Genomic DNA, 20498 nt, shown 5'->3' with positions numbered 1-20498 from the left:
AAATACTATACAACAATAATAATGAATCAATGAGCCTCATTCATCAACATGGATAAATTCACAAAGCAGAACATTACGCCAACAAAGCTGTAAAGTATATACAACAGCATGATTTATATGAAGTTTGAAATATTCAAATACTACTGTATAGTCTTAAAAATAGAAATATATTCACTGGGATGATAACTGTCAAATTGAGGACAATGAAGAACTGATGGTCACCTTATCTTTGATAAAGGAGGCAAGGATATACAGTGGAGAAAAGACAGCCTCTTCAATAAGTGGTGCTGGGAAAACGGGACAGCTACATGTAAAAGAATGAAATTAGAACACTCCCTAGCACCATACACAAAAAGAAACTCAAAATGGATTAAAGACCTCAATGTAAGGCCAGATACTGTAAAACACTTAGAGGAAAACATAGGCAGAACACTCTATGACATAAATCACAGCAAGATCCTTTTTGACTCACCTCCTAGAGAAGTGGAAATAAAAACAAAAATAAACAAATGGGACCTAATGAAACTTAAAAGCTTTTGCACAGCAAAGGAAACCATAAACAAGATGAAAAGACAACCCTCAGAATGGGAGAAAATATTTGCAAATGAAGCAACTGACAAAGGATTAATCTCCAAGATTTACAAGCAGCTCATGCAGCTCAATATCAAAAAACAAACAACCCAATCCAAAAATAGGCAGAAGACCTAAATAGACATTTCTCCGAAGAAGATATACAGATTGCCAACAAATACATGAAAGAATCCTCAACATCATTAATCATTAGAGAAATGCAAATCAAAACTACAATGAGATATCACCTCACACCAGTCAGAATGGCCGTCAGCAAAAAATCTACAAACAATAAATGCTGGAGAGGGTGTGGAGAAAAGGGACTCCCTTGCACTGCTGGTGGGAATGTAAATTGATACAGCCACTATGGAGAACAGTATGGAGGTTCCTTAAAAAAACTAAAAATAGAACTACCATATGACCCAGCAATCCCACTACTGGGCATATACCCTGAGAAAACTATAATTCAAAAAGAGTCATGTACCACAATGTTCATTGCAGCTCTATTTTCAATAGCCAGGACATGGAAGCAACCTAAGTGTCCATCATCAGATGAATGGATAAAGAAGATGTGGCACATATATACAATGGAATATTACTCAGCTATAAAAAGAAACGAAATGGAGTTATTTGTAGTGAGGTGGATGGAGTTAGAGTCTGTCATACAGAGTGAAGTAAGTCAGAAAGAGAAAAACAAATACAGTATGCTAACACATATATATGGAATCTAAGGGGGGAAAAAAAAAGGTCATGAAGAACCTAGTGGTAAGACGGGAATAAAGACACAGACCTACTAGAGAATGGACTTGAGGATATTGGGAGGGGAAAGGGTAAGCTGTGACAAAGTGAGAGAGTGGAATGTACATATATACACTACCAAACGTAAAATAGATAGCTAGTGGGAAACAGCCGCATAGCACAGGGAGATCACCTTGGTGCTTTGTGATCACCTAGAGGGGTGGGATAGGGAGGGTGGGAGGGAGGGAGATGCAAGAGGGAAGAGATATGGGAACATATGTATATGTATAACTGATTCACTTTGTTATAAAGCAGAAACTAACACAGCATTGTAAAGCAATTATACTCCAATAAAGATGTTAGAAAAAAAAAATTCAACATCCATTCATGATACAAACTTTCATCAAAGCTGGTATAGAGGAAACATATCTCAACATAAATAAAGGCCATTTATGACAAACCCATAGCTAACATCATACTCAATGTTGGAAAGCTGAAAGCTTTTCCTCTAAAGTCAGAAACAAGACAAGGATGCCTACTCTTGCCATTTACATTTAACACAGTACTGGAAGTCCTAGCCACAGGAATCAGACAAGAAAAAGAAATAAAAGGAATCAAACTGGAAGGGAAAAGGTAAATCTGTCACTATTTGCAGATGACATACTTACATATAAAACCCTAAAGTCTCCACCAAAAAACTATTAGAATAAATTAATTCAGTAAAGTTGCAGGATACAAGATTAATATACAGAAATCTGTTGCTTTTCTATACTCTTACGAAGAACAATCACAAAGAGAGAGCAAAACAATCCTGTTTAAAATCACACCAAAAGAATAAAATACCTAGGAATGATCTTAAGCAAGAAGGTGAAAGATCTATACTCTCCAAAACTATAAAACAATGGTGAAGGAAATTAAAGATGATATAAGGAAATGGAAAGATATCCCATGTTCACAGAAATTTTGGTAAAATGTCCATACTACTCAAAGCAATCTACAGATTTAATGCAATCCCTATCAAAATACCCGTGACATTTTTCACAGAACTAGAATAATCATAAAATTTATATTGAACCATAAAAGATCCTGAATAGCCAAAGCAATCTTGAGAAAAATGAACAAAGTTGGAGCTAACGTATGTTCCCTGACTTCAGACTATACTACAAAGCTACAGTAATCAAAATAGTATAGTACTGGCATAAAAAGAGACACATAGATCAATGGAACAAAACAGAGAGTCCAGAAAGAAACACACATATATGGTCAATTATTTTACAACAAAGGAACCAAGAATATACAATGGGAAAAAGGTAGTCTCTTCAATAAACTGTGCTGGGGAAACTGGACAGCCACTTGCCAAAGAAAGAAACTGGACCACTAACTTATACCATTTACAAAAATTAACTTGAAATGGATTAAAGACTTGAATGTAAGACCTGAAACCACAAAACTCCTAGAAGAAAACACAGAACACTCTTTCACATACATTGTAGCAATCTTTATTTGGTTCTGTCTCCTAAGGCAAAGGAAACAAAAGCAAAAATAAAACAAATGGGACCTAATTGAGCTTAAAAGTTTTTGCACAGCAAAGAAAACCATTGACAAAATGAAAAGACAACCTACTGAGTGGGAGAAAATGTTTGCAAATGGAATGACTGATAATGGGTTAATAACCAAACTATATAAACAGCTCATACAACTCAATATCAAAAAACCCAAACACCCCAATTTAAAAAATGGTCAGAAAACCTGAAGAGACATTTCTTCAAAGAAGATGTAGAGACGGCCAACACGCACATGAAAAGATGCTCAACACTGCTTATCATCAGGGAGATGCAAATCAAAACCACAATGAGATATCACCTCACACCTGTCAGAATGGCTATCATCAAAAAGACCACAAATAACAAACGTTGGCAAGGATGTGGAGAAAAGGGAACCCTAGTGCAATGTTGGTGGGAATGTAAGTTGTTGCAGCCATACAGAAAACAGTATGGAGGTTCCTCAAAAAACTAAAAATAGAACTACCGTATGATCCAGCAATTTCTCCCAAGTATATATCTGAAGAAAATGAAAATACTAATTCAAAAACCCTAATGCTCAATAATAGTGGGGGACTTTAACACCTCACTTACACCAATGGACAGATCACCCAAACAGAAAATTAATAAGGAAACACAAGCGTTAAATGACACAATAGACCAGATAGATTTAATTGAAATTTATAGGACATTCCATCCAAAAACAGCAGATTACACTTTCTTCTCAAGTGCACATGGAACATTCTTCAGGATAGATCACATCTTGTTCACAAATCAAGCCTCAGTAAATTTAAGAAAATTGAAATCATATCAAGCATCTTTTCTGAGCAAAAGGCTACAAGATTAGAAATCAATTACAGGGAAAAATGCATAAAAAACACAAACACATGGAGGCTAAACAATACGTTACTAAATAACCAAGAGATTACTGAAGAAATCAAAGAGGAAATCAAAAAATACCTAGAGACAAATGACAATGAAAACACGACGATCCAAAACCTAAGGGATGCAGCAAAAGCAGTTCTAAGAGGGAAGTTTATAGCTATACAAGCCTACCTCAAGAAACAAGAAAAATCTCAAATAAACAATCTAACCTTACACCTAAAGGAACTAGAGAAAGAAGAACAAACAAGACCCAAAGTTAGCAGAAGGAAAGAAATCATAAAGATCAGAGCAGAAATAAATGAAATAGAAACAAAGAAAACAATAGCAAAGATCAATAAAACTAAAAGCTGGTTCTTTGAGAAGATAAACAAAATTGATAAACCATTAGCCAGACTCATCAAGAAAAGGAGGGAGAGGACTCAAATCAATAAGATTAGAAACGAAAAAGGAGAAGTTACAACAGACACCACAGAAATACAAAGCATCCTAAGAGACTACTACAAGCAACTCTATGCCAATAAAATGGACAACCTGGAAGAAATGGACAAATTCTTAGAAAGGTATAACCTTCCAAGACCGAACCAGGAAGAAATAGAAAATATGAAGAGACCAATCACAAGTAATGAAATTGAAACTGTGAATAAAAATCTTCCAACAAACAAAAGTCCAGGACCAGATGGCTTCACAGGTGAATTCTATCAAACATTTAGAGAAGAGCTAACACCCATCCTTCTCAAACTCTTCCAAAAAATTGCAGAGGAAGGAACACTCCCAAATTCATTCTATGAGGCCACCCTGATACCAAAACCAGACAAAGATACTACAAAAAAGAAAATTACAGACCAATATCACTGATGAATATAGATGCAAATATCCTCAACAAAATACTAGCAAACAGAATCCAACAACAGATTAAAAGAATCATACACCATGATCAAGTGGGATTTATCCCAGGGATGCAAGGATTCTTCAATATACACAAATCAATCAATGTGATACACCATAGTAACAAACTGAAGAATAAAAACCATATGATCATCTCAATAGATGCAGAAAGAGCTTCTGACAAAATCCAACACCCATTTATGATAAAAACTCTCCAGAAACTGGGCATAGAGGGAACCTACCTCAACATAATAAAAGCCATATACGACAAACCCACAGCAAACATCATTCTCAATGGTGAAAAACTGAAAGCATTTCCTCTAAGATCAGGAACAAGGATCTCCACTCTCACCACTATTATTCAACATAGTTTTGGAAGTCCTAGCCACGGCAATCAGAGAAGAAATAAAAGAAATACAAATTGGAAAAGAAGAAGTAAAACTGTCACTGTTTATAGATGACATGATACTATATACAGAGAATCCTAAAGATGCCGCCAGAAAACTAGTAGAGCTAATCAATGAATTTGGTAAAGTTGCAGGATACAAAACTAATGCACAGAAATCTCTTGCATTCCTATACACTAATGATGAAAAATCTGAAAGAGAATTTAAGGAAACACTCCCATTTACCACTGCAACAAAAAGAATAAAACACCTAGAATAAACCTACCTAGAGAGACAAAAGACCTGTATGCAGTAAACTATTAAGACACTGATGAAAGAAATTAAAGATGATACCAACAGATGGAGAGATATACCATGTTCTTGGATTGGAAGAATCAATATTGTGAAAATGACTCTACTACCCAAAGCAATCTACAGATTCAATGCAATCCCTATCAAATTACCAATGGCATTTTTTACAGAACTAGAACAAAAAATCTTAAAATTTGTATGGAGACACAAAAGACCCCGAATAGCCAAAGCAGTCTTGAGGGAAAAAAATGGAGCTGGAGGAATCAGACTCCCTGACTTCAGACTATACTACAAAGCTACAGTAATCAAGACAATATGGTACTGGCACAAAAACAGAAACATAGATCAATGGAACAAGATAGAAAGCCCAGGGATAAACCCATGCACCTATGGTCAACTAATCTATCACAAAGGAGGCATGGATATACAATGGAGAAAAGACAGTCTCTTCAATAAGTGGTGCTGGGAAAACTGGACAGCTACATGTAAAAGAATGAAATTAGAACACTCCCTAACACCATACAGAAAAATAAACTCAAAATGGATTCGAGACCTAAATGTAAGACTGGACACTATAAAACTCTTAGAGGAAAACATAGGAAGAACACTCTGACATAAATCACAGCAAGATCTTTTTTGATCCATCTCCTAGAGTAATGGAAATAAAAACAAAAATAAACAAATGGGACCTAATGAAACTTAAAAGCTTTTGCACAGCAAAGGAAACCATAAGACCAAAAGACAACCCTCAAAATGGGAGAATGAATCAACAGACAAAGGATTAATCTCCAAAATATATAAACAGCTCATGCAGCTCAATATTAAAAAAACAAACAACCCAATCCAAAAATGGGCAGAAGACCTAAATAGACATTTCTCCAAAGAAGACATACAGAGGGCCAAGAAGCACATGAAAAGATGCTCAACATCACTAATTATTAGAGAAATGCAAATCAAAACTACAATGAGGTATCACCTCACACCAGTTAGAATGGGCATCATCAGGAAATCTATAAACAACAAATGTTGGAGAGGGTGTGGAGAAAAGGGAACCCTCTTGCACTGTTGGTGGGAATGTAAATTAATACAGCCACTATGGGGAAGAGTATGGAGGTTTCTTAAAAAACTAAAAACAGAATTATCATATGATCCAGCAATCCCACTACTGGGCATATACCCAGAGAAAACCATAATTCAAAAAGACACATGCACCCCAATGTTCATTGCAGCACTATTTACAATAGCCAGGTCATGGAAGCAACCTAAATGCCCATCGACAGACAAATGGATAAAGATGTGGCACATATATACAATGGAATATTACTCAGCCATAAAAAGGAATGAAACTGGGTCATTTGTAGAGACGTGGAGGGACTTGGAGACTGTAATACAGAGTGAAGTAAGTCAGAAAGAAAAGCAAATACCGTATATTAACACATATATGTGGAACCTAGAAAATGGTACAGATGAACCAGTTTGCAGGGCAGAAACAGAGACACAGATGTAGAGAACAAACGTATGGACACCAAGGGGGGAAAGCAGCGGGTTGGGGGGGGTGGTAAAAAAAAAAAATTCTTTTTTACAGTTCAAAAAGTTAAACATGGTCCCGAATAGGAAAATCTACAGAGACAGAGAGTAAATTAGTGGTTGCCAGAGGCTAGGGGAAGGGGAGAATGGGGAATAACTGCTAGTGGGTACAGGGTTTCTTTTTGGCATGATGATAATGTTCTGGAATTAGACAGTGGTAATGATTCCACAACTTTGTGAATGTACTATAAACCACTAAATTGTACACTTTAAATGTGAATTACATCTCAATAAACCCATTATTTTAGGGAAAAAAAAACCCAACATACATAGCAGCATTATTTACAATAGCCAAGATATGGAATCAACCTAAGGGTATATCAACAGATGACTGGATAAAGAAGATGTGAGAATATATATATATATATATATATATATATATTCTCTCTCTCTCTATATATATATATACATATATATATGTGTGTATGTATATATACACACACACACATATATATATATATAGAGAGAGAGAATATTACTCAGCCATAAAAAGGAATGAAATCTTGCCATTTGCAATAACATGGATGGACGTGAAAGGTGTTGTACTTAGTGAAGTAAGTCAGACAAAGAAAGACAAATATTATATGTTAGCACTTATATGTGGAATCTAAAGAATAAAACAAAGCAATGAAAATTACAAAACAGAGACAGACCCACAGAAATAGAGGATAAACTATTGGTTATCAGTTGGGGGAAGGAAGGTGGGAGGGGCAAAACAGGGGTAGGGGATTAAGAGGTATAAACTACTATGTATAAAATAAACAAGCTACAAGGACTGATTGTTCAGTACAGGGAATATAGCCAATGTTTTATAATAACTTTAAATGGAATATGATCTATAAAAGTATTGAGTCACTCTGTTGTACACCTGAAACTAATGTAATACTGTAAATCAACTATACTTCAATAAAGAGAGAGAGAACATAGGCTTTCTACATTGGCAGCAAATGACCATGCATAAAATAATTATAATAAAGTTTATACTGTCACAGAATGAGCCTTGGCTTCACAATTTTAGGTTTCAGTATTATATTATAGGTGTGTAAATAGGAGTCACCTGGATTTGAATGAGGGACCAAACTTAGGGAGGCTTAAAAACTTGTCCAAAGTTATAGAATTAGTAAATGACAGAGCTAAGTCCTCTCAAAATCCAGCAAAATTTAGCTTGACAACTGGCATTAAAAAATTAGAAAACAAAAATCAGAAAATGAAATCTCATACCTGTAGCCTTCCCTTTTCATAGGCCAGTTTATTTTTACTCTCAGTAATTTTTCCCAAGACATTTTCCACCTGCTGTTGGGCAAGCTGATAAAGCAGACACAGGTATCAGTACCTCTAGGCATGGAATGAATAATCATTTTCTTTCTTAAGCAAGTATTTATACCCTTACTATTTCTAAAGTAATGAATCCAGGATTCATATTTATTTGCTACTGCTACCTCTTAGTCTGTCTTTAGACAGCTGATCATAGTGTAATATGAAACATGTAGAGAGACTGCTAATGAAAATATGAGTGCCTTAGGACTCACAGTTGTTCTTTGTTTCCTAATTCTGTTTTTGTTATGTCAAGTATTCCTTTGTAGCTGCAACCTAACCCAGATGTGGGGTGGTTTTATCAGTGGTTGAAGATATGCAGTTTGAGGATTATATGCAGTCGGCCCTCTGTATCCACAGGTTCCACATCCACTGGTTAAACCAACTGTGGATCAAAAATATTCAGGAAAAATAAATTTCCAGTAAGTTCCAAAAAGCAAAACTTGAATTTGCCACACACGGGCAACTGACAACTATTTAAATAGCATTACATTGTGTTAGATATTATAAGTAATCTAGAGATGATTTAAAGTATATGGACGGATGTGCATAGATTATATGCAAATATCACACCATTTTATATAAGGGACTTGAGCATCCACAGATTTTGGTATCTGGGGGGTCCTGGAACCAATCCCCCACAGATACTGAGGGATGATTGTAGTTATTTAAGACAATGGGAGCTACAAATGATCACAACCATTTGGTCAATAGCAGATACTTCAGTTACCACAGTAAAAGGCAGTAAAAAAAGAAAAAAAAAACTGAAAAAAAAAAAACAAAAGAAATGTTTGTCGGAAACTCCAACATTGTTTGATCAAGTACTCAACACAATGTAATCTAGGACAAACATTACTGAAGTCTTTATATTTCATGAAATTACATATTTAATCATTCAAACAGCCTTTAATAATGAGTTATTTTTTTTTCCTCAAACTTTGTCAGAGGAAATAACTATAAAATAGTTTTCTCTTGACTAAATTTTGAACCTTACTGGTACTTCAGGAACACTATTAGTGACTGAATATAGAAATTTTCACCTTCCATAATCAATTTCAGTGTTACATCTTAATAACAGGAAATACTGATATTTGCCATATGTCAAAATCATCTTCATAAGTCCATTGTAGGAATAATACACACACAAGCAAATGTGACTAAGAACACAAATTCTTAATCACGTAGGCCAACCAGCTGCACTATGGGTCATTTCCAGTAAATTTTAAGTTCAAAGTCTTAATAATGTTGGTAAATATCCTATGTTGACATAATCACTATTTCTGGTTTACATTTGCTTAATCTGTGAATAATAGAACAAAAGGGCCTTTTCAGCATTTAAAGCCAAAGAATTTAGATTTTTGTTTTATATTCAACTTTAGGCTAGTCTGTAAAGATGAAAACCATATATGTTGGGATATTAATATACACAAGAGACATTCCTATCTCCAACATTGTTACAGCTATTCTTTACTCGTCTCTTTGTAGTGCACTTTATTTCATTTTAAATATTGTGAATATTTTCCAAATAAAAGTAAAAACACATTCCAAACTAGATTACTGTATAACATGTAACTCATTTCTTCCCCTGTTCAAAATATTTTCATGATAGCATATATTCTGTTAAGAGGTCACATTAATCTGGAGCATTGTTTTCTCCTTGGTAGTTGTCTTGGCTAGAAGAATTAAGCCATTTTAGACATTCTAGACTTGATAAAAACCTATGGAAAAATTATAAGTAGTGATTAGTCCTACTGTAAAATTATGCACATTCAATATAAAAATTTATACCCAATATTAGATCGGTGGGTAATTAACTATTATGGCTATCTAGGCATTTGTCCTATCAGATCAATATTTATTTCATACCTACTTATACATATTCATACTTTGTTTTTTAAAGTTTCACTTTAAAAAAAAATTTTTTTTAATAGATCTTTATTGGAGTATAATTGTTTCACAATACTGTTAGTTTCTGTTGTACAACAAACTGAATCAGCCATATGCATACATATGTCCCCATATCCCCTCCCTCTTGAGCCTCCCTCCCACCCTCCCTATCCCACCCCTCTAGGTGGTCACAAACCACCGAGCTGATCTCCCTGTGCCATGCTGCTGTTTCCCACTAGCTAACTATTTTACATTTGGTAGTGTATATATGTCGATGCTACTCTCACTTTGCCCCAGCTTCCCCCTCCCACCCTGTGTCCTCAAGTCCATTCTCTATGTCTGCATTTTTTTTAAAAAGGAACTAATTTATTTATTTATTTATTTATTTATTTATTTTGGCTGTGTTGGGTCTTCATTGCTGCGCGCGGGCTTTCTCTAGTTGCGCTGAGTGGGGGCCACTCTTCATTGCGGTGCGCGGGCCTCTCATTGTGGTGGCCTCTCCCGTTGCGGAGCACAGGCTCCAGGCACGCGGGCCTCAGCAGCTGTGGCCTGCAGGCTCCAGAACAGGGCCCAGCTGCTCCACGGCATGTGGCACCTTCCTGGACCAGAGCTCAAACCTGTGTCCCCCGCGTTGGCAGGCAGATTCTCAACCACTGAGCCACTGGGGAAGTCCCTCTATGTCTACATCTTTATTCCTGTCTTGCAACTAGGTTCATCAGTACCATTTTTTTTTTTTAAGATTCCACATATATGTGTTAGCATATGGTATTTGTCTTTCTCTTCCTGACTTACTTCACTCTGTATGATAGACTCTAGGTCCATTCACTTTCAATCGTGTGTTGCTCCCACTAAAGCAAAGGAAAATATTTTTTTAAAGCATTCAGACCAATAAAGTATTGGTTTCAAAATAACCTAAGGAAAATGTAGACTGCTATCAATAAATAGGAGGCTAGTAATAATATATTATCATAACATTAGTCATCAATTCATTTTCTGTCTGTGGAAGACATACAGTCCTCCTTTACCACAATATTTTTCATTTTGGAAACTATGATGTAAAATCATCCCATGAATGCAACATTTGGGATTATGTTTTGATCAAGCCTTCAGCAGAAAATATATCACAAGGATGGCCAATAATGCTACAAAAACAAAGCTACACCATAACCATAAAAGCTGAATTATTTAAAACTTAAAATTCAGTTCCAAGTCCTATAAATCAAGGTGCCCAATGTGTTGCAAAATGTAGGTATAGCTTATAAAAAGTCAAGAGCTAGATTTAACCAAAAATATGCTAGCTATTACAAATAAAAACACTCAAAAATAACTTTGCTTGCCTTCTTGGAATGTGGAAGGCTTTTTATTTTTTTAAATAACTTGGATAGTCTGGGTCTCTTATAAAATGTGTCCAAGAATTTTTAAAATAATGGTACTTTTTTCCTCAAAAAAATTCCCTCTTTTAGGCAAAGGCATAAAGAATTCTATTACTCTTTCAAATACACTTTTAAAATAATTTCCCCTTTTTGCCACCAAAGAGAACACTAATGCACTGATAAGTGAGAACTAAGAAAAATCAAAATGTGATACTGTTTGACACAGAGTCACTTATTTAAATTTATGACAAACAAAAATAAATTGTTCCAGTTGCTAAAGGAAAGTAGATGTTAAGGCAGTAACTTAAATTACTGTTTTCAGATTATTTAAATAGGCCCTGTACTTAAGAAAATTGATGGAACACCAGAAATTAGAGAGAGATCACTTAAATGAGTGAATATCTCAGATTCTGAGTTGTGGAATGCAGAACTCAATGTAACCTTTGCTTAAATAATCTTGGCAATATACTATAAAGATTATTAATATACAGAGCAAAACAGAAACTGGAGAATCACCTGAGAAACAGCATACAAAGAAAAATGCTAATGGTTAGAATATACATTTTAACTCAAGCACCAAAACACCACTCCTTGGAAAAGCAGGAAGCTAACACAGAAAGAATTATCTTAAGATATGAAAGGTAGGCTGACAAGGATCAACAGTAAGCCACAAAGTGATTTCTAAAATAATTTAAAAAATCTGGGTAAGCTCTAAAAGTTAGCAGAAGCTGTTAGAAGGATACATAAAACCAAGAGATAGTAGCATCTTGGTAAAGCTGTTTTATAAGTAGATTCTTAAGTAGGAATTTTATTCAAAATGTTTAACAACCAGTATGACATGGGCCCCTGCAAATGGAACCAACTCTGTCACCCTCACAATTATACACTGATTGAATGTCATCCTAGTTTTAAGAAATACTACATTTAATACATTGTTTAATTTCAAGTCATTATAATCCTAGTTGTGTATGCAACTAATTCTATTTCTGTCTGGTGCTACCACTTGAAAATGTATGTTTAAAATACAAATGAGAAGTGGGGCAAATAGTCAATTAACTTGAACCCAGGAATAGTAACCTTCTCACATTTGGATCTTTTCTCATTGTGTTTCCCTACATGACTGCCTGTTGTAACGAACTTAAATTACACCATCATTCATAGCAAACAGACTTGTGGTGCCAAGGGGGGGAGGGAGAATGGGGGAGGGATGGAGTGGGAGTTTGGGGTTAGCAGATGCAAACTATTATATATAGAATATATAAACAACAAGGTCCTACTGTATAGCACAGGGAACTATATTCAATATCCTGTGATAAACCATAATGGAAAAGAACATTTAAAAATACAAAAGTATAACCGAATCACTTTGCTGTACAGCAGAAATTAACACAACATTGTAAATCAACTATACTTCAATAAAAAATTTTTAAAATTACACAGTCATTAAAGGCTGAAATGGCAAACATAAACCTAAAATTAGGAAGTGTGAGAAAAAGAAAAAATGATATTTATACAAGTATACTGTATATGTTGGCCCTGTGAGGGGCACTTTACTCACAGTATGACATTTAATCCTCACAGCCTGGTAAGACAGACATGACCCTCTTTGGGCTCTACCCAATCGACGTTTCTTAAACACCTATTATGTATTAGGCGCTATGGTAGGCAAGGGAGTATACAGATGAGTAACTACTCTTCTTGCATTAGAAGAGAGTGAAGGCAGATTCATAAGCAGGTCAATTTCTAACTTACGTAGTAACCATTTTGATATGGGTATGCACAGTAGGCTGTGGGAACCCCACAGTTAGGGGAGATCCCCTTGGCGCTGAAGGCCATAGAGGTTAAGAACTTGCCCAGGTCACACAGTAAATGGAGCCAAGTATTGTAACCAGGTCTGAATTTAAATCTGTGGTGTGGCATACACAACACACACTCATATGTATACCTCTAAAAATCAGTAAGAGGTTATACTAGAGGGTAGTTTTTATTGAGAATTTCAAGTGTTAATTCTCAAAGAACAAAAATATACTGCCGGCATTGAATGGCACTAGGTTTAATGACATTGTTCGGACTGAAAAAAAAAAAAAAAAAAAAAAGTTCTTAGCCTCTTTCCTCAAGACTCATACAGTCAAGTGAAGCACTTCCAGGCAGGCTTGGTCAGAGAAGATTCTATGCATAGACATATAAGCTGGAATTGAGGTATGGGATATCACTGGGAGACCTTAATCAAGAGGTGCTGTGGGCAGGCAAGAATCAACATTGACCAAATCACTTGCAAGACCCGTCAAAGTCACTAATAGGATAAGGCCACAGGCCTGCTCACTGGCAGTAGAGGCACGAAAGAATCACACAGACTGAGATATGGTCTTCCAGAGAGACCCAAACCAGGTGGGTGGATAAGCCCAGCTGAGGCCTGGCCAACAGGAAAGGACATGGATGAATCTTTAATCTCGGGGGAGTGAGGCGTGGTTTGAGACAGTACCAGGAATTAGAGCTAGCTAATGCACCTTGTTGCTCTGATAGGAACTTACAGGCTTTCTTCTGAGACAGTTGAGATACTAAGAATTCAATAAATGTTAGCAATGCTCTACATGCTTTACATGTATTAACTTACTTAACCTCAACAACCTCCTAATAATAGTATGATTATCCCCATTTTGACAGATTAAGAAACTCAGGCTCCGAGAGGTTAAGGATCACACCCAAGGTCACAGCCAAAACTGAAACATAGATAGTCTGGCTCTAAAGCCATGAAAATGTAAGAGGATTTATACATATATTTTTAAGTTTTATTTATTTACTTATTTTTGGCTGCATGGGGTCTTCGTTGCTGCACACAGGCTTTCTCTAGTTGCAGTGAGTGGGGGCTACTCTTAATTGGGGTGCATGGGCTTCTCATTGCAGTGGCTTCTCTTTGTTACAGAGCACAGGCTCTAGGCATGCGGGCTTCAGTAGTTGTGGCACGAGGGCTCAGTAGTTGTGGCTCGCAGGCTCTAGAGTGCAGGCTCAGTAGTTGTGGCGCACGGGCTTAGTTGCTCCGTGGCATGTGGGATCTTCCTGGACCAGGGCTTGAACCCGTGTCTCCTGCATTGGCAGGTGAATTCTTAACCACTGCACCACCAGGGAAGTCCCAGGATTTAGATTTAGTCTCTGTAATTTTTTATAGTTGAAGTAATGAGCAGCTTATGACAGAGTTTGAAAGAATTTAGTTCAGATTAAGGCAGACTTCACATCAGGGCCTTCTTTGGAATTTTGAAAGATGATTTGCATGTTATAGAAGCAATGGCTAATTCTTTCTCAAGTATTCAGAAGCACATGGAAAACTTATTAGCTGTTTAACATAACAATCATCTCTTTAAATCTCCTTCACCTGGAGATGTTTTAAGAATTCTACCATTTATTTGTAATGGATTGACCTTGTCAAATAGCTTTTAGAAATCGAACTTACTACTGATTTCCTAATGGATGGAACTGTCAGAAAGAGAAAAAAAATACAAGTTTGTTCCTCACAATTTATAGAAAAGAAAATATTTTAAAACGTTAGAAATATTGGTGCTTTTCAGCTTTATAGATCATCTGTGTAGGCAGACATTTAAAGGCTGTCTTAAACTCTTGTTTTCCTAAATCCTCTATTGTCTGAATACCGTAGGGCTCTCTGACATATTTAGCCTGCATTACTCAGACTTCTGATAATTATCAAAAAAAAAAAAAATGAAGGAAACCCATCTCCTGATTTCTGATTGTTTTTTAAAACTCATAGTCATTAATTGCTACTTTAGACTGACCTTTTTATACCCCCAATGGTAATCAGAAGTTGCTTGCTCAAGTTCTAGGAAAGCAATTTGATCTGCCAGTTGCTTATTCTTTTCCTCTAGAGTCTGCAGGTTGCGGGTTAATGCATTTATGTCTACCTTTAGAAAAAAAAAGAGAAAAGAAATCTATGCCAGATCCAAAAATATATCTGGTTTTTAAAATGACATTTTTAACTGTAAAATAAATGGTATCTTATGAACATGTTTCCCTGCTTTTTAGTTGTCTTTAGCAGGAGAGTTATTACAAATTGCATAGTGTACATTTACTAGAAGTGAAAGTCCTTCTGGTACTTGGTACTTATTTATATATTAACTCAAGCATATAAATATAGATGCAAAAATACTCCAAAAAATATTAGCAAAATGAATCCAGCAATATATAAAAGGATAACAAATCAGGACTAAGTGTAGTTTATTCTGGTAATACAAGCCTTGTTCAACATTCAAAATTAATTACTATAATTCACCACATCAATAGACTATAGAAGAAAAACCATATGACCATCTCAAAAGACACAGAAAAAGCATTTCACAAAATTCACATTAATTTATGATAAAAACCCAGTAACCTAGAAATGAAAGGGAACCATCTCTATGTGATAAATTATGTCTGTAAAAACTTACAACTAATATCAGTATTGGTGGAAGACTGAATTTTTTCCCCTAAGACTGGGAAAAAGGCAAGGATATTTGCTCTTGTCATTCCTATTCAGTATCATATGGGAGGCCTTAGCTGGTGCAACAAGGTAAGAAAAAGTAATAAAAAGCATAGAAATTGGAAAGGGAGAAATAAAACTGTCTCTGTTTACAACAGACATGATAGTCTACATAGGAAATCCCAAAGAATCTACAAAAGAAATACTAGAATAAGCGAGTTTAGTAAGGTTGAAGGATACAAGGTCAAATCAATTGTATTTCTATATATTAGCAAGAAACAATTGGAAATTGATATTTCTTAAAAGTTCCATTTATAACAGTACCAAAATCCATGAAATTCTTAGGTACAAATCTAAGAAAAAATATGTCCAATATTTGACATGCTGAAACTTACAGTATGCTGACAAGATAAATCAAAAGCCTAAATAAAATGGAGAGACATACTGTGTCCCTGTATTAGGAAGATACAATATTGCTAAGATGTCAATTCTCTCTAATTCCAATTTAAATTGTGTGGGATAATTTACCAGTGTCCACCCTTTGGTGGGGTCCAGACTGTGAGGCTAGAAAAAAATGCCCTGTAAGAAATGCTAAAGGGAGCTCTTCAGGCTGAAATAAAAGGGGATTAGATAATAACTGGAAACCACATAAAGAAATAAAGGGTACCAGAAAATGTAGCAACATAGGTACAGGTAGAAGACATATAAATATGTAGTTTTTGTTTGTAACTCTCTTTGTTATCTATAAATCAAAAATATATAGTAAAAGAAAGTTTAAGGGAATTAAAATAGTGCACCAGAAATATCTACTTAACACAAAGGAAGGCACTACTGGAGAAACAGAGGAACAAAAATCACATAAAACATATAAAAAAATAGTAGTGGCAGATGTAAATCCTACCTTATGGGTAATTATGTTAATATTAATGGATTAAACACTCCAACTAAGAAGCAGAGACAGGCAGAATAAATTTTTTAAAAGACCCAACTGTATGCTGTTTATAAGAGACACACTTTAGATCCAAAGACACAAATGGGTTGAAAATAAAAGGATGGAAAAAGATATATGATGTAAACAGTAATCTGAAAAGAGCTGGAGTGGCTACACTAACATGAGACAAAGTAGATATTAAGACAAAAAACCTGTGAGATAAAGAAGGACATTATATATTGAAAAAAGGATCAACCCATTAAGAAGATAACATTTATAAATGCATTTGCATCTAACAACACAACCCCAATGAAGCAAAAACAATACAGCAAAAACTGACAGAATTGAAGGGAGAAATAACAATTCAACACTTAACAGTCGAAGACTTCAATATCCCTCTTTCAATAATAGGTGGAACAGTTAGATGATCAATGAAGAAATAAGTGATGACTTGAACAACACTATAAAGCAACTGGACCTAACAGACATCTTTAGAACACTCCTCCAAACAATAATAGAATACACATTTTTCTCAAGTGCACATGAAGCATGCTCTAGGATATACCACATGTTAAACCATAAAACAACTCTCAATAAATTTGAAAGGACTGAAATTATATAAAGTATGTTCTCCAACAACAATGAAATAAAAGTAAATGAATAAAAGAAGGAAATTTGGAAAATTCACATATATGGGGAAATTCAACAACATATTTCTAAATAACCAATGGGTCAAAGAGGAAATTAAAAAGGAAATTAAAGAATATTTTGAGACAAATGAAAATGAAAATATAACATGATAAGCAAAATGTATGGTATGCAGCTAAAGTGGTGCTTAGAGGGAAATCTGTAGCTGTATAAACTTATATTTAAAAAAAGAGAAATATCTCATATCAATAACCTAATAAGCATCCATCTTAAGAACCTAGAAAAAGAAGAGCAAATTAAACTCAAAGCAAGCAAAAGGAAGAAAATAATAAGGATTATAGTAGAAATAAAACAGAGGCTAGAAAAACAATAGAGAAAATCAGTAAAACCAGAAGTTGGTTCTTTGACAAGATCAACAAAATTGACAAACCGCTAGTGGTATTAACCAAATAAAAAAAAAAAAGAATACACAAATTGCTAAAATTAGAAATGAAAGAAGAGACATTATATTGAACTTCCAGAAATAAAAAAGGGGCTACTATGAACAACTGTATGCCAATAAATTACATAGCCTAGATGAAATGGACAAATTCCTAGAAAGACCCAAATGACTGAAACTCAAAAAAAAAAAATGTAGAAATATGAATTGAACTATAACAAATAAAGAGACTGGATCAATAATAATAATAATAAAAAACAAAACAAAACACTCCCCACAAAGAAAAACCTAGGACCAGATGGCTTCACTGCTGAATTCTACAAAACACTGAAAGAATTAACACCAATCCCTCGCAAAGTCTTCTCAAAATAGGAGAGGGAACACTATCAAATCATTTTAAGAGGCCAATATTATTGAATACCTTGATACCAAAACCAAAGATGTCACAAGAAAAAAAAAAAAAACTGTGGGATAAACCTTATTAATATAGATCTTTAAATCCTCAACAAAATAATAGCAAGCCAAATCAAACAACATTTGAAAAGGATTATACACCATGATCAAGTGAAATTTATCCCCCAAAGGAAAACTTGGTTCAACATTTGAAATCAATCAATGTAATACACCTTAGTAATAGAATAAAGGACAAAATCCACAAGATTATTCCAATAGATATAGAAAAAGCAACTGACCAAGTTCAACATATTTTCATGATAAAAATTCTCAACAAACTAGGAATAGAAGGGAATTTCCTCATCCTGATCATGGGCATTTAAGAAAAGCATACAGCTAACATCATACTTAATGGTGCCAAACTGAAAGCTATCCCTCTAAACTCAGGAACAAAACAAGGATGTCTGCTCTCATCGCTTCTATTCAACCTCTCATGGCTGGAGGTTCTAGCCAAAGCAATTACACAAGAAAAAGAAACAAAAGGCAACAAATTGGAAAGGAAAAAATAAAACTATCTCCATTTGCAGATGGCACAATCTTATATAGAGAAAATATATACTCTATTGTTAAGATCACAATACTCTCCAAATTGATCTACAGGATCAATACAAACCCTATCAAAATTCCAGCTCCTCTTTTTTTGCAGAAATGGAAAATCTGATCCTGAAATTCATATAGAAATGCAAGGATCCAGAATAGCCAGAACAATCTCAAAAAAAATAAAGTTGGAGGACTCACAAGTCTCAATTTTAAAACTTATTACAAAGCTACAGTAATCAAGACCATGTGGTACTGGCATACGTACAGTCATACATATCAATGCAATGGAATTGAGAGTCCAGAAATAAGCCCATGCATCTATGGTTAACTAGATTTTGACAAGGGAGCCAAGATTATTCAATAGAAAGAACAGTCTTCCAACAAATCGTCCTGGGATAACTGGATATCCACAGGCAAAATAATGAAGTTAAACCTCTACCTCATACCATATATAAAATTTAACACAAAATGGATCAAAGACCAAAATGTAATCTGTAAAACTATAAAATTTTTAGAATAAAAAATGGGTGCAGGATGACAGTTGCAAGATGGGGGAGTAGAAGGACATGAGATCACTCCTTCATACAAAAACACCAAAATCACAACTAACTGCTGAACAACCATAGACAATAAAACACTAGAACCTACCTAAAGAGATACCCTACATCCAAAGACAAAGAGGAAGCCACAACGAGATGGTAGGAGGGGCACAACTGCAATAAAATCAAATCCCATACCCACTGGGTGGGCGACCCACAAACTAGAAAGTAATTATACCTGAAAAGTTCTCCCACAGGACTGAAAGTCCAGAGCCCCATGTCAGCCTTCCCAGCGTGGGGGCCTGGTAAGAGGAGGAGGAGCCCCCAGAGAACCTGGTTTTGAAGGCCAGCGGGGTTTGATCGCAGGAATTCCACAGGACTGGGGAAACAGAAACTCCACTCTTGGAGGGCACACACAAGGTCTCATGTGCACCAGGACCCAGGGGAAAAAAGCAGTGACCTTGTAAGAGACTGGGCCAGACCTACCTGCTAGTATTGGAGGGTCTCCTGGAGAGGCAGGGGAGGAGCTGTGGCTCACTGCAGGTACAAACACACTGGCAGCAGTAGTTCTGGGGAGTAATCATTAGCATGAGCACTCCTGGAGGCTGCCATTTCCTCCCAATGACCTAGCCCCACCCAACAGCCTGTAGGCTCCAGTGCTGGGATGCCTCAGGCCAAACAACCAACAGGGCGGGAATACAGTCCCACCCATCAGCAGACAGGCTGCTTAAAGTCTTCCTGAGCATGGCCCTGCCCAGAGGGACAAGAACCAGCTCTACCCACCAGTGGGCAGGAACCAGGAAGCCTGCACAAGCCTCTTAGACAGCCTCATCCACCAGAGGGAAGACAGCAAAAGCAAGAAGAACTACAATCCTGCAGCTTGTGGAATGGAAACCGCAATCACAGAAAGTTAGACAAAATGAGATGGCAAAGGAATATGTCCCAAATGAAAGAACAAGATAAAACACCAGAAGAACAACTAAGTGAAGTGGAGATAGGCCA

At 35.7% G+C, this 20498-nt stretch overlaps 1 protein-coding gene across 1 annotated transcript in view; it reads right to left on the bottom strand.

Moving 5' to 3' along the window:
- CCDC150 (coiled-coil domain containing 150) overlaps nucleotides 1-20498 on the bottom strand; it is a 106030-nt gene that overhangs the window by 48159 nt on the left and 37373 nt on the right. The window contains 2 exon segments of the mRNA XM_061191008.1: nucleotides 8126-8209; nucleotides 15264-15389. Coding sequence (XP_061046991.1) covers nucleotides 8126-8209; nucleotides 15264-15389 — 210 coding nt within the window.

Source organism: Eubalaena glacialis, chromosome 1 (genome assembly GCF_028564815.1).
Source record: "Eubalaena glacialis isolate mEubGla1 chromosome 1, mEubGla1.1.hap2.+ XY, whole genome shotgun sequence".
In the NCBI taxonomy this organism is placed as follows: Eukaryota; Metazoa; Chordata; class Mammalia; order Artiodactyla; family Balaenidae; genus Eubalaena; species Eubalaena glacialis.
The sequence above is the reverse complement of the archived record's forward strand: the minus strand, read 5'-3'. Positions and strand labels throughout refer to the sequence as shown.